Raw genomic sequence first — 15282 nt, forward strand, 5'->3', positions numbered from 1 at the left:
AAAGGCCCCGATCCCAGTGGGAATTCCAAGAAAGCCCCGATCCCAGCGGGAATTCCAGGAAAGGCCCCGATCCCAGCGGGAATTCCAAGAAAGCCCCGATCCCAGCGGGAATTCTGGGAAAGGTCCCGATCCCAGCGGGAATTCCAGGAAAGGTCCCGATCCCAGTGGGAATTCCCGGGAAAGCCCCGATCCCAGTGGGAATTCCGGGAAATCCTCGATCCCAACGGGAATTTTGGGAAAGCCCCGATCCCAGTGGGAATTCTGGGAAAAGCCCCGATCCCAGCAGGAATTTTTGGAAAGGTCCCGATCCCAGCGGGAATTCCCGGGAAAGGTCCCGATCCCAGTGGGAATTCTGGGAAAGGCCCCGATCCCAGCGGGAATTCTGGGAAAAGCCCCGATCCCAGCGGGAATTCCCGGGAAAGGTCCCGATCCCAGTGGGAATTCCGGGAAAAGCCCCGATCCCAGCGGGAATTCCCGGGAAAGGTCCCGATCCCAGTGGGAATTCTGGGAAAGGCCCCGATCCCAGCGGGAATTCTGGGAAAAGCCCCGATCCCAGTGGGAATTCCGGGAAAGCCCCGATCCCAGTGGGAATTTTGGGAAAAGCCCCGATCCCAGTGGGAATTCCCGGGAAAGGTCCCGATCCCAGTGGGAATTCCCGGGAAAGCCCCGATCCCAGTGGGAATTCCGGGAAAAGCCCCGATCCCAGCGGGAATTCCGGGAAATCCTCGATCCCAACGGGAATTTTGGGAAAGCCCCGATCCCAGCGGGAATTCCCGGGAAAGGCCCCGATCCCAGCGGGAATTCCGGGAAAGCCCCGATCCCAGTGGGAATTCCAAGAAAGCCCCGATCCCAGTGGGAATTCCGGGAAAGGCCCCGATCCCAGTGGGAATTCCGGGAAAGGTCCCGATCCCAGTGGGAATTTTGGGAAAGTTCCGATCCCATCAGGAATTCCGGGAAAGCCCCGATCCCAGCGGGAATTCCCGGGAAATCCTCGATCCCAACGGGAATTTTGGGAAAGCCCCGATCCCAGCGGGAATTCTGGGAAGGCCCCGATCCCAGCGGGAATTCCGGGAAAAGCCCCGATCCCAGCGGGAATTCTGGGAAAGGCCCCGATCCCAGCGGGAATTCTGGAAAAGGCCCCGATCCCAGCGGGAATTCCCGGGAAAGGCCGCGATCACAGCGGGAATTCCGGGAAAGTTCCGATCCCAGTGGGAATTCCGGGAAATCCTCGATCCCAATGGGAATTTTGGGAAAGCCCCGATCCCAGTGGGAATTCCGGGAAAGGCCCCGATCCCAGTGGGAATTCCCGGGAAAGCCCCGATCCCAGCGGGAATTCTGGGAAAAGCCCCGATCCCAGCGGGAATTCCGGGAAAGGCCCCGATCCCAGCGGGAATTCTGGGAAAAGGCCCCGATCCCAGTGGGAATTCCGGGAAATCCTCGATCCCAACGGGAATTTTGGGAAAGGCCCCGATCCCAGCGGGAATTCCGGGAAAGCCCCGATCCCAGTGGGAATTCTGGGAAAGGCCCCGATCCCAGCGGGAATTCTGGGAAAAGCCCCGATCCCAGTGGGAATTCCGGGAAATCCTCGATCCCAACGGGAATTTTGGGAAAGCCCCGATCCCAGCGGGAATTCCCGGGAAAGGTCCCGATCCCAGTGGGAATTCCGGGAAAGGCCCCGATCCCAGCGGGAATTCTGGGAAAAGCCCCGATCCCAGCGGGAATTCCCGGGAAATCCTCGATCCCAACGGGAATTTTGGGAAAGCCCCGATCCCAGTGGGAATTCTGGGAAAAGCCCCGATCCCAGCGGGAATTCCCGGGAAATCCTCGATCCCAGCGGGAATTCTGGGAAGGCCCCGATCCCAGCAGGAATTTTTGGAAAGGTCCCGATCCCAGTGGGAATTCCGGGAAAGGCCCCGATCCCAGCGGGAATTCCGGGAAAGGCCCTGATCCCAGCGGGAATTCCAGGAAAAGCCCCGATCCCAGTGGGAATTCCCGGGAAAGGTCCCGATCCCAGTGGGAATTCCCGGGAAAGGCCCGATCCCAGCGGGAATTCCGGGAAAAGCCCCGATCCCAGTGGGAATTCCGAGAAAGCCCCGATCCCAGCGGGAATTCCGGGAAAGGCCCCGATCCCAGCGGGAATTCCGGGAAAAGCCCCGATCCCAGCGGGAATTCTGGGAAAAGCCCCGATCCCAGTGGGAATTCCCGGGAAAGCCCCGATCCCAGTGGGAATTCCGGGAAAAGCCCCGATCCCAGCGGGAATTCCCGGGAAATCCTCGATCCCAACGGGAATTCCGGGAAAGCCCCGATCCCAGCGGGAATTCTGGGAAAAGCCCCGATCCCAGCGGGAATTCTGGGAAAGGCCCCGATCCCAGCGGGAATTCCGGGAAAGGCCCCGATCCCAGTGGAAATTCCCGGGAAAGGCCCGATCCCAGTGGGAATTCCGGGAAAGGCCCCGATCCCAGTGGGAATTCCCGGGAAATCCTCGATCCCAACGGGAATTCTGGGAAAAGCCCCGATCCCAGCGGGAATTCCGGGAAAAGCCCCGATCCCAGCGGGAATTCCGAGGCCTCTGCCGCCCTTCCTTGTGGGGATTCCAAGGGCAAGGATGATTCCAAGGGAAAATCCGGGATCTGAGCGTGGATTTCGTTCCAGCTGGGGACGGCGGGAATTCTCGGGATGGGTTTTCAGGGAGATTCCCGGTGGTTTTTCCATCAATCCTGGGATTCCCGCTGTTTTTCCGCAGATCCCGGATTTCAGGATGGGTTTGAGGGCGATTCCCAATGTTTTTCCCGCTGTTTTCCCGCAGATCCTGGTGCAGGATCCATTTTGAGGGAGATTCCTGATGGTTTTCCCATTGTTTTTCCATAAATCCCGGATTTCAGGATGGGTTTGAGGGCGATTCCTGATGGTTTTCCGTAAATCCTGGGATTCCCGGTGTTTTTCCACAGATCCCAGATTTCAGGATGGGTTTTGAGGGCGATTCCCGCTGTTTTCCCGCTGGTTTTCCATAGATCCCAGATTTCGGGATCGGTTTTCAGAGAGATTCCTGATGTTTTTCCTGCTGTTTTCCTTCAGATCCCGGATTTCAGGATGGGTTTTGAGGGAGATTCCTGATGTTTTTCCATCAATCCTGGAATTCCCAGTGTTTTTCCATAGATCCCGGATTTCAGGATGGGTTTTGAGGGTGATTCCCGATGTTTTCCCGCTGGTTTTCCATAGATCCAGGATTTCGGGATGGGTTTTCAGGGAGATTCCTGATGGTTTTCCCGGTGTTTTTCTGCCGATCCCAGATTTTGGGATCAGTTTTGAGGGAGATTCCTGATGTTTTTCCATAAATCCTGGGATTCCCGGTGTTTTTCCATAGATCCCGGATTTCAGGATGGGTTTGAGGGCGATTCCCGCTGTTTTTCCCGGTGTTTTTCCCGCTCTTTTCCCGCTGTTTTCCCACAGATCCTGGATTTTGGGATCAGTTTTAAGGGCGGTTCCCGCTGTTTTCCCGCTGGTTTTCCGCAGATCCCAGATTTTGGGATGGCTTTTGAGGGCGATTCCTGTTGTTTTTCCGTAAATCCTGGAATTCCCACTGTTTTTCCGCAGATCCCGGATTTCGGGATGGGTTTGGGGGTGATTCCCGCTTTTTTCCCGCTGTTTTTCCGCAGATCCCAGATTTTGGGATGGGTTTGGGGGCGATTCCCGCTTTTTTCCCGCTGTTTTTCCGCAGATCCCGGATTTCGGGATGGGTTTGGGGGTGATTCCCGCTTTTTTCCCGCTGTTTTTCCGCAGATCCCAGATTTTGGGATGGGTTTGGGGGTGATTCCCGGTGCTTTTCCCGCTCTTTTCCCGCTGTTTTCCCGCAGATCCTGGATTTTGGGATCAGTTTTAAGGGCGGTTCCCGCTGTTTTCCCGCTGGTTTTCCGCAGATCCCAGATTTTGGGATGGCTGTTGAGGGAGATTCCTGATGTTTTTCCATAAATCCTGGGATTCCCGGTGTTTTTCCATAGATCCCGGATTTCAGGATGGGTTTGGGGGTGATTCCCGCTTTTTTCCCGCTGTTTTTCCGCAGATCCCAGATTTTGGGACGGCTTTTGAGGGCGATTCCTGTTGTTTTTCCGTAAATCCTGGAATTCCCACTGTTTTTCCCACAGATCCCGGATTTCGGGATGGGTTTGGGGGTGATTCCCGCTTTTTTCCCGCTGTTTTTCCGCAGATCCCAGATTTTGGGATGGGTTTGGGGGCGATTCCCGCTTTTTTCCCGCTGTTTTTCCGCAGATCCCAGATTTTGGGATGGGTTTGGGGGCGATTCCCGCTTTTTTCCCGCTGTTTTTCCGCAGATCCCAGATTTTGGGATGGGTTTGGGGGTGATTCCCGGTGCTTTTCCCGCTCTTTTCCCGCTGTTTTCCCGCAGATCCTGGAGCTGGCCCGGCAGCGGGACAAGCGGGTGAAGGTGGTGGGGGGGGGTCACTCCCCCTCGGACATCGCCTGCTCCGAGGATTTCATGATCCACATGGGAAAAATCAACCGGATCCTGCAGGTGAGAGCCGGAATATTCTGGGAACACTCCGGAACAAATCCCCCAAATCACCCAGCCCGGAGAATTCCCGGGAATTCCTGAAGGAAAGCCTCCTTCCCTGGCGGATCCTCTTGGGATCGAGCTCCGGAGCCGCCTTTTCCTGGGAATTTCCTCCCCGGTGTGGAGCTGGGAGAAATTCTGGGAGAGATTCCGGGAATTGGGAATGAGGCGGGAGCGGGGCCGGATCAAAGGCTGGGATGAGGTTTGGGATGGGGACGGCGGGAGCGGCTGGGAAGCGCCGCTGGATTTGGGAAGGGTTTTCCGTAGGGAATGGCCCTGGATCCCGGTTTTCCTCCCAGGTGGACAAGGACAAGCAGCAGGTGACGGTGGAAGCGGGAATTCTGCTCTCGGAGCTGAACCTGGAGCTGGATAAACACGGGATGGCCCTGGCCAAGTGAGCGGGGTCGGGAATGGAGCCGAGCGGGATCGGGAATGGAGCCGGGTGGGATCGGGAATGGAGCCGGGTGGGATTGGGAGCTGGGATTGGATCCAAGTGGGATCAGGAGCCAGGAATGGATCTGGGTGGGATCGGGAATGGAGCTGGGTGGGATCGGGAATGGATCCAGGTGGGATCGGGAATGGAGCCGGGCGGGATCTGGGAATGGAGCCGGGTGGGATTGGGAGCTGGGATTGGATCCAAGTGGGATCAGGAGCCAGGAATGGATCTGGGTGGGATCAGGGATGGAGCTGGGTGGGATCAGGAGCCAGGAATGGATCCAGGTGGGATTGGGAATGGAGCCGGGTGGGATCGGGAATGGAGCCGGGTGGGATCTGGGAATGGATCCAGGTGGGATTGGGAATGGAGCCGGGTGGGATCGGGAATGGATCCGGGTGGGATCTGGGAATGGAGCCAGGTGGGATCGGGAATGGATCCGGGTGGGATCTGGGAATGGAGCCAGGTGGGATCGGGAATGGATCCAGGTGGGATCTGGGAATGGAGCCGGGTGGGATCTGGGAATGGATCCAGGTGGGATCGGGAATGGATCCGGGTGGGATCGGGAATGGATCCAGGTGGGATCGGGAATGGATCCGGGTGGGATCTGGGAATGGAGCCAGGTGGGATCGGGAATGGATCCAGGTGGGATCTGGGAATGGAGCCGGGTGGGATCTGGGAATGGAGCCAGGTGGGATCTGGGAATGGAGCCAGGTGGGATCTGGGAATGGATCCGGGTGGGATCTGGGAATGGAGCCGGGTGGGATCTGGGAATGGATCCGGGTGGGATCAGGAATGGATCCAGGTGGGATCGGGAATGGATCCGGGTGGGATCGGGAATGGATCTGGGTGGGATCTGGGAATGGATCCAGGTGGGATCGGGAATGGATCCGGGTGGGATCTGGGAATGGATCCAGGTGGGATCTGGGAATGGAGCCAGGTGGGATCGGGAATGGATCCAGGTGGGATCGGGAATGGAGCCGGGTGGGATCTGGGAATGGAGCCAGGTGGGATCGGGAATGGATCCAGGTGGGATCGGGAATGGAGCCGGGTGGGATCTGGGAATGGAGCTGGGTGGGATCTGGGAATGGAGCCGGGTGGGATCTGGGAATGGATCCAGGTGGGATCGGGAATGGAGCCGGGTGGGATCTGGGAATGGATCCGGGTGGGATCTGGGAATGGATCCAGGTGGGATCGGGAATGGAGCCGGGTGGGATCGGGAATGGAGCCGGGTGGGATCTGGGAATGGATCCAGGTGGGATCTGGGAATGGAGCCAGGTGGGATCGGGAATGGATCCAGGTGGGATCTGGGAATGGAGCCGGGTGGGATCTGGGAATGGATCCAGGTGGGATCGGGAATGGAGCCGGGTGGGATCTGGGAATGGATCCAGGTGGGATCGGGAATGGATCCGGGTGGGATCGGGAATGGATCCAGGTGGGATCTGGGAATGGATCCAGGTGGGATCGGGAATGGAGCCAGGTGGGATCGGGAATGGATCCAGGTGGGATCGGGAATGGGTCCGGGTGGGATTGGGAATGGATCCGGGTGGGATCAGGAATGGAGCCGGGTGGGATCTGGGAATGGAGCCAGGTGGGATCTGGGAATGGATCCAGGTGGGATCGGGAATGGAGCCGGGTGGGATCTGGGAATGGATCTGGGTGGGATCGGGAATGGAGCCGGGTGGGATCGGGAATGGATCCGGGTGGGATCTGGGAATGGATCCGGGTGGGATCGGGAATGGAGCCGGGTGGGATCGGGAATGGATCCGGGTGGGATCTGGGAATGGATCCAGGTGGGATCGGGAATGGAGCCAGGTGGGATCTGGGAATGGATCCAGGTGGGATCGGGAATGGATCCGGGTGGGATCTGGGAATGGATCCAGGTGGGATCGGGAATGGATCCGGGTGGGATCTGGGAATGGATCCAGGTGGGATCGGGAATGGATCCGGGTGGGATCTGGGAATGGATCCAGGTGGGATCGGGAATGGATCCGGGTGGGATCGGGAATGGAGCCGGGTGGGATCGGGAATGGATCCGGGTGGGATCGGGAATGGATCCAGGTGGGATCGGGAATGGATCCGGGTGGGATCTGGGAATGGATCCAGGTGGGATCGGGAATGGAGCCAGGTGGGATCTGGGAATGGATCCGGGTGGGATCTGGGAATGGATCCAGGTGGGATCTGGGAATGGATCCGGGCGGGATCTGGGAATGGATCCAGGTGGGATCGGGAATGGATCCAGGTGGGATCGGGAGTGGAGCCGGGTGGGATCTGGGAATGGATCCGGGTGGGATCGGGAATGGATCCAGGTGGGATCGGGAATGGATCCGGGTGGGATCTGGGAATGGATCCGGGTGGGATCGGGAATGGAGCCGGGTGGGATCTGGGAATGGATCCAGGTGGGATCGGGAATGGAGCCAGGTGGGATCTGGGAATGGATCCAGGTGGGATCGGGAATGGATCCGGGTGGGATCTGGGAATGGATCCGGGTGGGATCGGGAATGGAGCCGGGTGGGATCTGGGAATGGATCCAGGTGGGATCGGGAATGGATCCAGGTGGGATCGGGAATGGAGCCGGGTGGGATCTGGGAATGGATCCAGGTGGGATCTGGGAATGGAGCCGGGTGGGATCTGGGATGGAGCCGGGTGGGATCGGGAATGGAGCCGGGTGGGATCGGGAATGGATCCAGGTGGGATCTGGGAATGGAGCCGGGTGGGATCGGGAATGGATCCAGGTGGGATCTGGGAATGGAGCCGGGTGGGATCGGGAGTGGAGCCGGGTGGGATCGGGAATGGATCCAGGTGGGATCTGGGAATGGATCCAGGTGGGATCGGGAATGGATCCAGGTGGGATCTGGGAATGGAGCCGGGCGGGATCAGGAATGGATCCAGGTGGGATCGGGAATGGATCCAGGTGGGATCGGGAATGGAGCCGGGTGGGATCGGGAATGGATCCAGGTGGGATCTGGGAATGGAGCCGGGTGGGATCGGGAATGGAGCCGGGTGGGATCGGGAATGGATCCGGGTGGGATCTGGGAATGGATCCAGGTGGGATCGGGAATGGATCCGGGTGGGATCTGGGAATGGATCCGGGTGGGATCGGGAATGGATCCAGGAGGGATCGGGAATGGAGCCGGGTGGGATCGGGAATGGATCCAGGTGGGATCTGGGAATGGAGCCGGGTGGGATCGGGAGTGGAGCCGGGTGGGATCTGGGAATGGATCCAGGTGGGATCGGGAATGGATCCAGGTGGGATCTGGGAATGGATCCAGGTGGGATCGGGAATGGATCCAGGTGGGATCTGGGAATGGAGCCGGGCGGGATCAGGAATGGATCCAGGTGGGATCGGGAATGGATCCAGGTGGGATCGGGAATGGAGCCGGGTGGGATCGGGAATGGATCCAGGTGGGATCTGGGAATGGAGCCGGGTGGGATCGGGAATGGATCCGGGTGGGATCGGGAATGGATCCAGGAGGGATCGGGAATGGAGCCGGGTGGGATCGGGAATGGATCCAGGTGGGATCTGGGAATGGAGCCGGGTGGGATCTGGGAATGGATCCAGGTGGGATCGGGAATGGATCCAGGTGGGATCGGGAGTGGAGCCGGGTGGGATCTGGGAATGGAGCCGGGCGGGATCAGGAATGGATCCAGGTGGGATCGGGAATGGATCCAGGTGGGATCGGGAATGGAGCCGGGTGGGATCGGGAATGGATCCGGGTGGGATTGGGAGCTGGGATTGGATCCAAGTGGGATCAGGAGCCAGGAATGGAGCCGGGTGGGATCTGGGAATGGATCCGGGTGGGATCGGGAATGGATCCGGGTGGGATTGGGAGCTGGGATTGGATCCAAGTGGGATCAGGAGCCAGGAATGGATCTGGGTGGGATCTGGGAATGGATCCAGGTGGGATCGGGAATGGAGCCGGGTGGGATCGGGAATGGATCCGGGTGGGATCGGGAGTGGAGCCGGGTGGGATCTGGGAATGGATCCAGGTGGGATCGGGAATGGATCCAGGTGGGATCGGGAATGGAGCCGGGTGGGATCGGGAATGGATCCGGGTGGGATCTGGGAATGGAGCCAGGTGGGATCTGGGAATGGAGCCGGGTGGGATCTGGGAATGGATCCAGGTGGGATCGGGAATGGAGCCGGGTGGGATCTGGGAATGGAGCCGGGTGGGATCTGGGAATGGATCCAGGTGGGATCGGGAATGGAGCCGGGTGGGATCGGGAATGGATCCAGGTGGGATCTGGGAATGGATCCGGGTGGGATCGGGAATGGATCCGGGTGGGATCGGGAATGGATCCGGGTGGGATCGGGAATGGAGCCGGGCGGGATCTGGGAATGGATCCAGGTGGGATCGGGAATGGATCCGGGCAGGATCTGGGAATGGATCCGGGCGGGATCGGGAATGGAGCCGGGTGGGATCGGGAATGGAGCCGGGTGGGATCTGGGAATGGATCCGGGTGGGATCTGGGAATGGAGCCGGGTGGGATCGGGAATGGATCCGGGTGGGATCGGGAATGGAGCCGGGTGGGATCGGGAATGGATCCGGGTGGGATCTGGGAATGGAGCCGGGTGGGATCGGGAATGGATCCAGGTGGGATCTGGGAATGGATCCGGGTGGGATCTGGGAATGGAGCCAGGTGGGATCGGGAATGGAGCCGGGTGGGATCGGGAATGGAGCCGGGTGGGATCTGGGAATGGAGCTGGGTGGGATCGGGAATGGAGCCGGGTGGGATCTGGGAATGGAGCCAGGTGGGATCGGGAATGGATCCAGGTGGGATCTGGGAATGGATCCGGGTGGGATCGGGAATGGATCCAGGTGGGATCGGGAATGGATCCAGGTGGGATCTGGGAATGGAGCCGCGTGGGATCGGGAATGGATCCAGGTGGGATCGGGAATGGATCCGGGTGGGATCGGGAATGGAGCCGGGTGGGATCTGGGAATGGAGCTGGGTGGGATCGGGAATGGAGCCGGGTGGGATCGGGAATGGATCCAGGTGGGATCGGGAATGGATCCAGGTGGGATCTGGGAATGGAGCTGGGTGGGATCGGGAATGGAGCCGGGTGGGATCGGGAATGGATCCAGGTGGGATCGGGAATGGATCCAGGTGGGATCGGGAATGGAGCCGGGCGGGATCTGGGAATGGAGCCGGGTGGGATTGGGAGCTGGGATTGGATCCAAGTGGGATCAGGAGCCAGGAATGGATCTGGGTGGGATCAGGGATGGAGCTGGGTGGGATCAGGAGCCAGGAATGGATCCAGGTGGGATTGGGAATGGAGCCGGGTGGGATCGGGAATGGAGCCGGGTGGGATCTGGGAATGGATCCAGGTGGGATTGGGAATGGAGCCGGGTGGGATCGGGAATGGATCCGGGTGGGATCTGGGAATGGAGCCAGGTGGGATCGGGAATGGATCCGGGTGGGATCTGGGAATGGAGCCAGGTGGGATCGGGAATGGATCCAGGTGGGATCTGGGAATGGAGCCGGGTGGGATCTGGGAATGGATCCAGGTGGGATCGGGAATGGATCCGGGTGGGATCGGGAATGGATCCAGGTGGGATCGGGAATGGATCCGGGTGGGATCTGGGAATGGAGCCAGGTGGGATCGGGAATGGATCCAGGTGGGATCTGGGAATGGAGCCGGGTGGGATCTGGGAATGGAGCCAGGTGGGATCTGGGAATGGAGCCAGGTGGGATCTGGGAATGGATCCGGGTGGGATCTGGGAATGGAGCCGGGTGGGATCTGGGAATGGATCCGGGTGGGATCAGGAATGGATCCAGGTGGGATCGGGAATGGATCCGGGTGGGATCGGGAATGGATCTGGGTGGGATCTGGGAATGGATCCAGGTGGGATCGGGAATGGATCCGGGTGGGATCTGGGAATGGATCCAGGTGGGATCTGGGAATGGAGCCAGGTGGGATCGGGAATGGATCCAGGTGGGATCGGGAATGGAGCCGGGTGGGATCTGGGAATGGAGCCAGGTGGGATCGGGAATGGATCCAGGTGGGATCGGGAATGGAGCCGGGTGGGATCTGGGAATGGAGCTGGGTGGGATCTGGGAATGGAGCCGGGTGGGATCTGGGAATGGATCCAGGTGGGATCGGGAATGGAGCCGGGTGGGATCTGGGAATGGATCCGGGTGGGATCTGGGAATGGATCCAGGTGGGATCGGGAATGGATCCGGGTGGGATCGGGAATGGAGCCGCGTGGGATCGGGAATGGATCCGGGTGGGATCGGGAATGGAGCCGCGTGGGATCGGGAATGGATCCAGGTGGGATCGGGAGTGGAGCCGGGTGGGATCGGGAATGGATCCAGGTGGGATCGGGAATGGATCCGGGTGGGATCGGGAATGGAGCCGCGTGGGATCGGGAATGGATCCAGGTGGGATCGGGAATGGAGCCGGGTGGGATCTGGGAATGGAGCCGGGTGGGATCGGGAATGGAGCCAGGTGGGATCTGGGAATGGGTCCGGGTGGGATTGGGAATGGATCCGGGTGGGATCAGGAATGGAGCCGGGTGGGATCGGGAATGGATCCGGGTGGGATCGGGAATGGAGCCGGGTGGGATCGGGAATGGATCCAGGTGGGATCTGGGAATGGAGCCGGGTGGGATCGGGAATGGATCCGGGTGGGATCTGGGAATGGAGCCAGGTGGGATCGGGAATGGATCCAGGTGGGATCAGGAATGGATCCAGGTGGGATCGGGAATGGAGCCGGGTGGGATCTGGGAATGGAGCCGGGTGGGATCGGGAATGGATCCAGGTGGGATCGGGAATGGATCCGGGTGGGATCGGGAATGGAGCCAGGTGGGATCGGGAATGGATCCAGGTGGGATCGGGAATGGAGCCAGGTGGGATCTGGGAATGGATCCAGGTGGGATCGGGAATGGATCCGGGTGGGATCTGGAATGGAGCCGGGTGGGATCGGGAATGGATCCAGGTGGGATCGGGAATGGAGCCGGGTGGGATCGGGAATGGATCCGGGTGGGATCTGGGAATGGAGCCGGGTGGGATCTGGGAATGGAGCCGGGTGGGATCGGGAATGGAGCCGGGTGGGATCTGGGAATGGAGCCGGGTGGGATCTGGGAATGGATCCAGGTGGGATCGGGAATGGATCCAGGTGGGATCGGGAATGGATCCAGGTGGGATCTGGGAATGGGTCCGGGTGGGATCAGGAATGGAGCCGGGTGGGATCGGGAATGGATCCAGGTGGGATCGGGAATGGATCCAGGTGGGATCTGGGAATGGAGCCAGGTGGGATCTGGGAATGGAGCCGGGTGGGATCGGGAATGGAGCCAGGTGGGATCTGGGAATGGAGCCGGGTGGGATCGGGAATGGATCCGGGTGGGATCTGGGAATGGATCCAGGTGGGATCGGGAATGGATCCGGGTGGGATCGGGAATGGAGCCAGGTGGGATCTGGGAATGGAGCCGGGTGGGATCGGGAATGGATCCGGGTGGGATCGGGAATGGAGCCAGGTGGGATCGGGAATGGAGCCGGGTGGGATCTGGGAATGGATCCGGGTGGGATCGGGAATGGAGCCAGGTGGGATCGGGAATGGAGCCGGGTGGGATCTGGGAATGGGGCCAGGTGGGATCGGGAATGGAGCCAGGTGGGATCAGGAGATGGGATTGGATCCAAGTGGGATCAGGAGATGGGATTGGATCCAAGTGGGATCAGGAGCTGGGAATGGAACTGGGTGAAAGTGGGAATGAATCCAGGTGGGATCAGGATCTGGGCGGGATCAGGAATGGATCTGGGTGGGATCGGGAGCCAGGTGGGATTGGGAATGGATCCAGGTGGGATCAGGAGCCAGGAATCCACCCAGAATTCCCTTGGTCCCAGTTTCCCAACCCCAAAAATTCCAGGATTCCATGGAATTCCATGGAATGCCCCCCGGCTTCCATTTCCATTCCCCCCCCCCCCCCCCCCCCCCATATCCCCAGAATTCCTTGGGATGCCCTTTTTCCATGGATTTTTCTCCCTGTGGATTCTCCTCCGGCCCCTCCTGGCGGGGATTCCTCCAGAACAATCCCAGATCCCGAATCCACCTGGAAAAGGCGTCTCCATCCCAGGAAATCCCTCCCGGGGCTGGAAAAGAGGGATTGGGACCCTTGGGAATTTTCCAGGCGTGGAATTCTCATCCCGAACTTTTGCCATTCCCAGTTTGGGAGCCGTCTCCGAGGTGACGGCGGCCGGAGTGATCGGCACCGGGACGCACAACACCGGGATCGACCACGGAATTCTGCCCACCCAGGTCGGATCCGAGTTTGGGATCGAGCCCACGGGAATTCCGGGAATCGCCGCGAGTCCGGGAAGAATCCTCCCATTCCCGCTCCGAAATCCACGTGGAGATTCCACTGCTGGATCCGGAGAAGGGAATCCCGGATGCGGCTGCTCCATCCTTGGGAAAAAAATTCCCGAGCTTGGGGAATTCCGGGATCGGGGGAGGTCCCTTCCCACCCACGGCATTCCGGGATTCCGCGAATCCTTCGCTGCTCCGGATCCCTCCCGGAGCGGCTGCCCAGGAAATTCCCATCGCAAGGGAAATTCCGTCCATTCCCGAGGAAAACCCCCAAAAATTCCGACATTCCTGGTTCTCTGTTTTCCGCCCTTTTTCCCCGTGCATCCAATGGGGATATTCCCTGGAATCCGAGCTGGGCCGTGCAGAGCTCCGGGAATTCCAAGGGAGGGGGGGGGAATTCTTGGAATGTTCAGGGCCAGGAATTGGATTGGATGATCCTGGTGGATCCAGCTTGGAATATTCCATGGTCCTACAGCCGGTCCTGGAGTCCCGAGCCTTCATCCCGGAATTTTGGGAAGGGATTCCCGGCTGGGCTGGAATTCCCAGAGAATTCCCGGATCCAAGGAAAGTTTGGAGCATCCCGGGATCACCGTGGGGTCGGGATGGGATGGGATTGAAGGTCCCGTCCCACCCAATCCAGGCTGGAATTCCGGGATCCCGGGATCCCAGGATCCCCCCGCTCTCCTGCTGTGCAGCTTCTCCTCTCCCCGCTCCATCCCAAATCCCACCGCAATTCCCGGCATCCCAAAATCCTCCATCCCGATCCCTCCTGAGACATCTCCGGCCGACGTTCCCGGGAATCCCAGGGCTCTCCTGAATCCAGGGATTTGGGGCTGGCCGGGATCCCCAGCCGGGGATGGGATCCCGGGATCGGAGCAGGATCGAGGTTTGGGTGGATTTGGGGATTCCCTGGAATTCAGGAGCCTCCGGATTTCCTTGTCCTGCTGATTGTGGTCGGGCAAATCCCGGATTTTGGGGCTTGGAAGTGCTTTGGGAATCGCAAAGATCGGGAAAAGGAGGGGCCTTTCCTGCAGGAGCTCAGGGATGGAATTATCCCGGGAATTCTCCCCTCGGAGCCGCTTCCCGAGGCTGGAGGGGATCCGGGATTTGGGATAAAGGGATGGGAAACAGGGAATGGCTTCCAGTGGGAAAGGGGAGCTCGGGCTGGGATGTTGGGAAGGAATTCGCGGCTGGGCTGGAATTCCCAGGGAATGGCCGGATCCCTGGCAGGGCCCAAGGAAAGGCTGGAGCAGCCTGGGATCATCGGGGGAGGTGCCGGCCTTGGAATGGGATGGGATTGAAGCTGCGTGGATCCCAGCCAAAGCATTCCGGGATTGTGGGATGCAGGAGGCTCCGAATCCATGGCCAGGGGTTTTTCTGGAAGTCGGGGATGGGAAAGGGAAGGGAGAGCCTTCCTGGAGTGCCGAGATTCCCAGGGAAGGGCCTGGAGGCCGGAATTCCTTCCCGCAGAGGAGTCGGGATGGGGCTGGATCCAATGGCAGGCTGGGAGAGGCGGGAATGGAGGGATTTCCCTGGGAAAGGGGAGCTCGGGCTGGGATCTTGGGAAGGAATTCCCGGCTGCGCTGGAATTCCCAGGGAATCCCCGGATCCCTGGCAGTGTCCAGGGAAAGGCCGGATCCACCTGGGATCAGCGGGGGATGGATCCCATGGAACGGGATCAGCTCCCAGGCCCCTCCACGCCTCCAATCCCGCTCTGGAATTCCACATTCCCGGCATCCCCGGATCTGAGCTTGGCTCCCTCTCTCCAGGTCGTGGCTCTTTCCCTGCTCCTGGCCTCGGGAGAGATCCTGGAATGCTCCGACTCCGTCAATCCCGACATTTTCCAGGCCGCCCGGCTCCATCTGGGATGTTTGGGAATCGTCCTCTCCGTCACATTCCAATGCGTTCCCCAATTCCGGCTGCGCGAGGTCGCCTTTCCCTCCACCCTCTCCCAGGTACGGAATTCCCGCCCTCGGA

At 60.1% G+C, this 15282-nt stretch overlaps 1 protein-coding gene across 5 annotated transcripts in view; it reads left to right on the forward strand.

The window, feature by feature from the left end:
• EPHX2 (epoxide hydrolase 2) overlaps nt 1–15282 on the forward strand; it is an 89015-nt gene that overhangs the window by 57321 nt on the left and 16412 nt on the right. For 4 of the 5 annotated variants that reach the window (XM_032103322.1, XM_032103323.1, XM_032103325.1 and 1 more), the window contains 4 exons: nt 4403–4528; nt 4867–4961; nt 13167–13257; nt 15075–15260. In XM_032103322.1, the coding sequence (XP_031959213.1) occupies nt 4403–4528; nt 4867–4961; nt 13167–13257; nt 15075–15260 (498 nt within the window). The remainder of the gene's footprint in view (nt 1–4402; nt 4529–4866; nt 4962–13166; nt 13258–15074; nt 15261–15282) is intronic. The other variant, XM_032103324.1, reaches the window with a different exon arrangement.

This window comes from Corvus moneduloides, chromosome 3 (assembly GCF_009650955.1).
Source record: "Corvus moneduloides isolate bCorMon1 chromosome 3, bCorMon1.pri, whole genome shotgun sequence".
Classification (NCBI taxonomy): domain Eukaryota; kingdom Metazoa; phylum Chordata; class Aves; order Passeriformes; family Corvidae; genus Corvus; species Corvus moneduloides.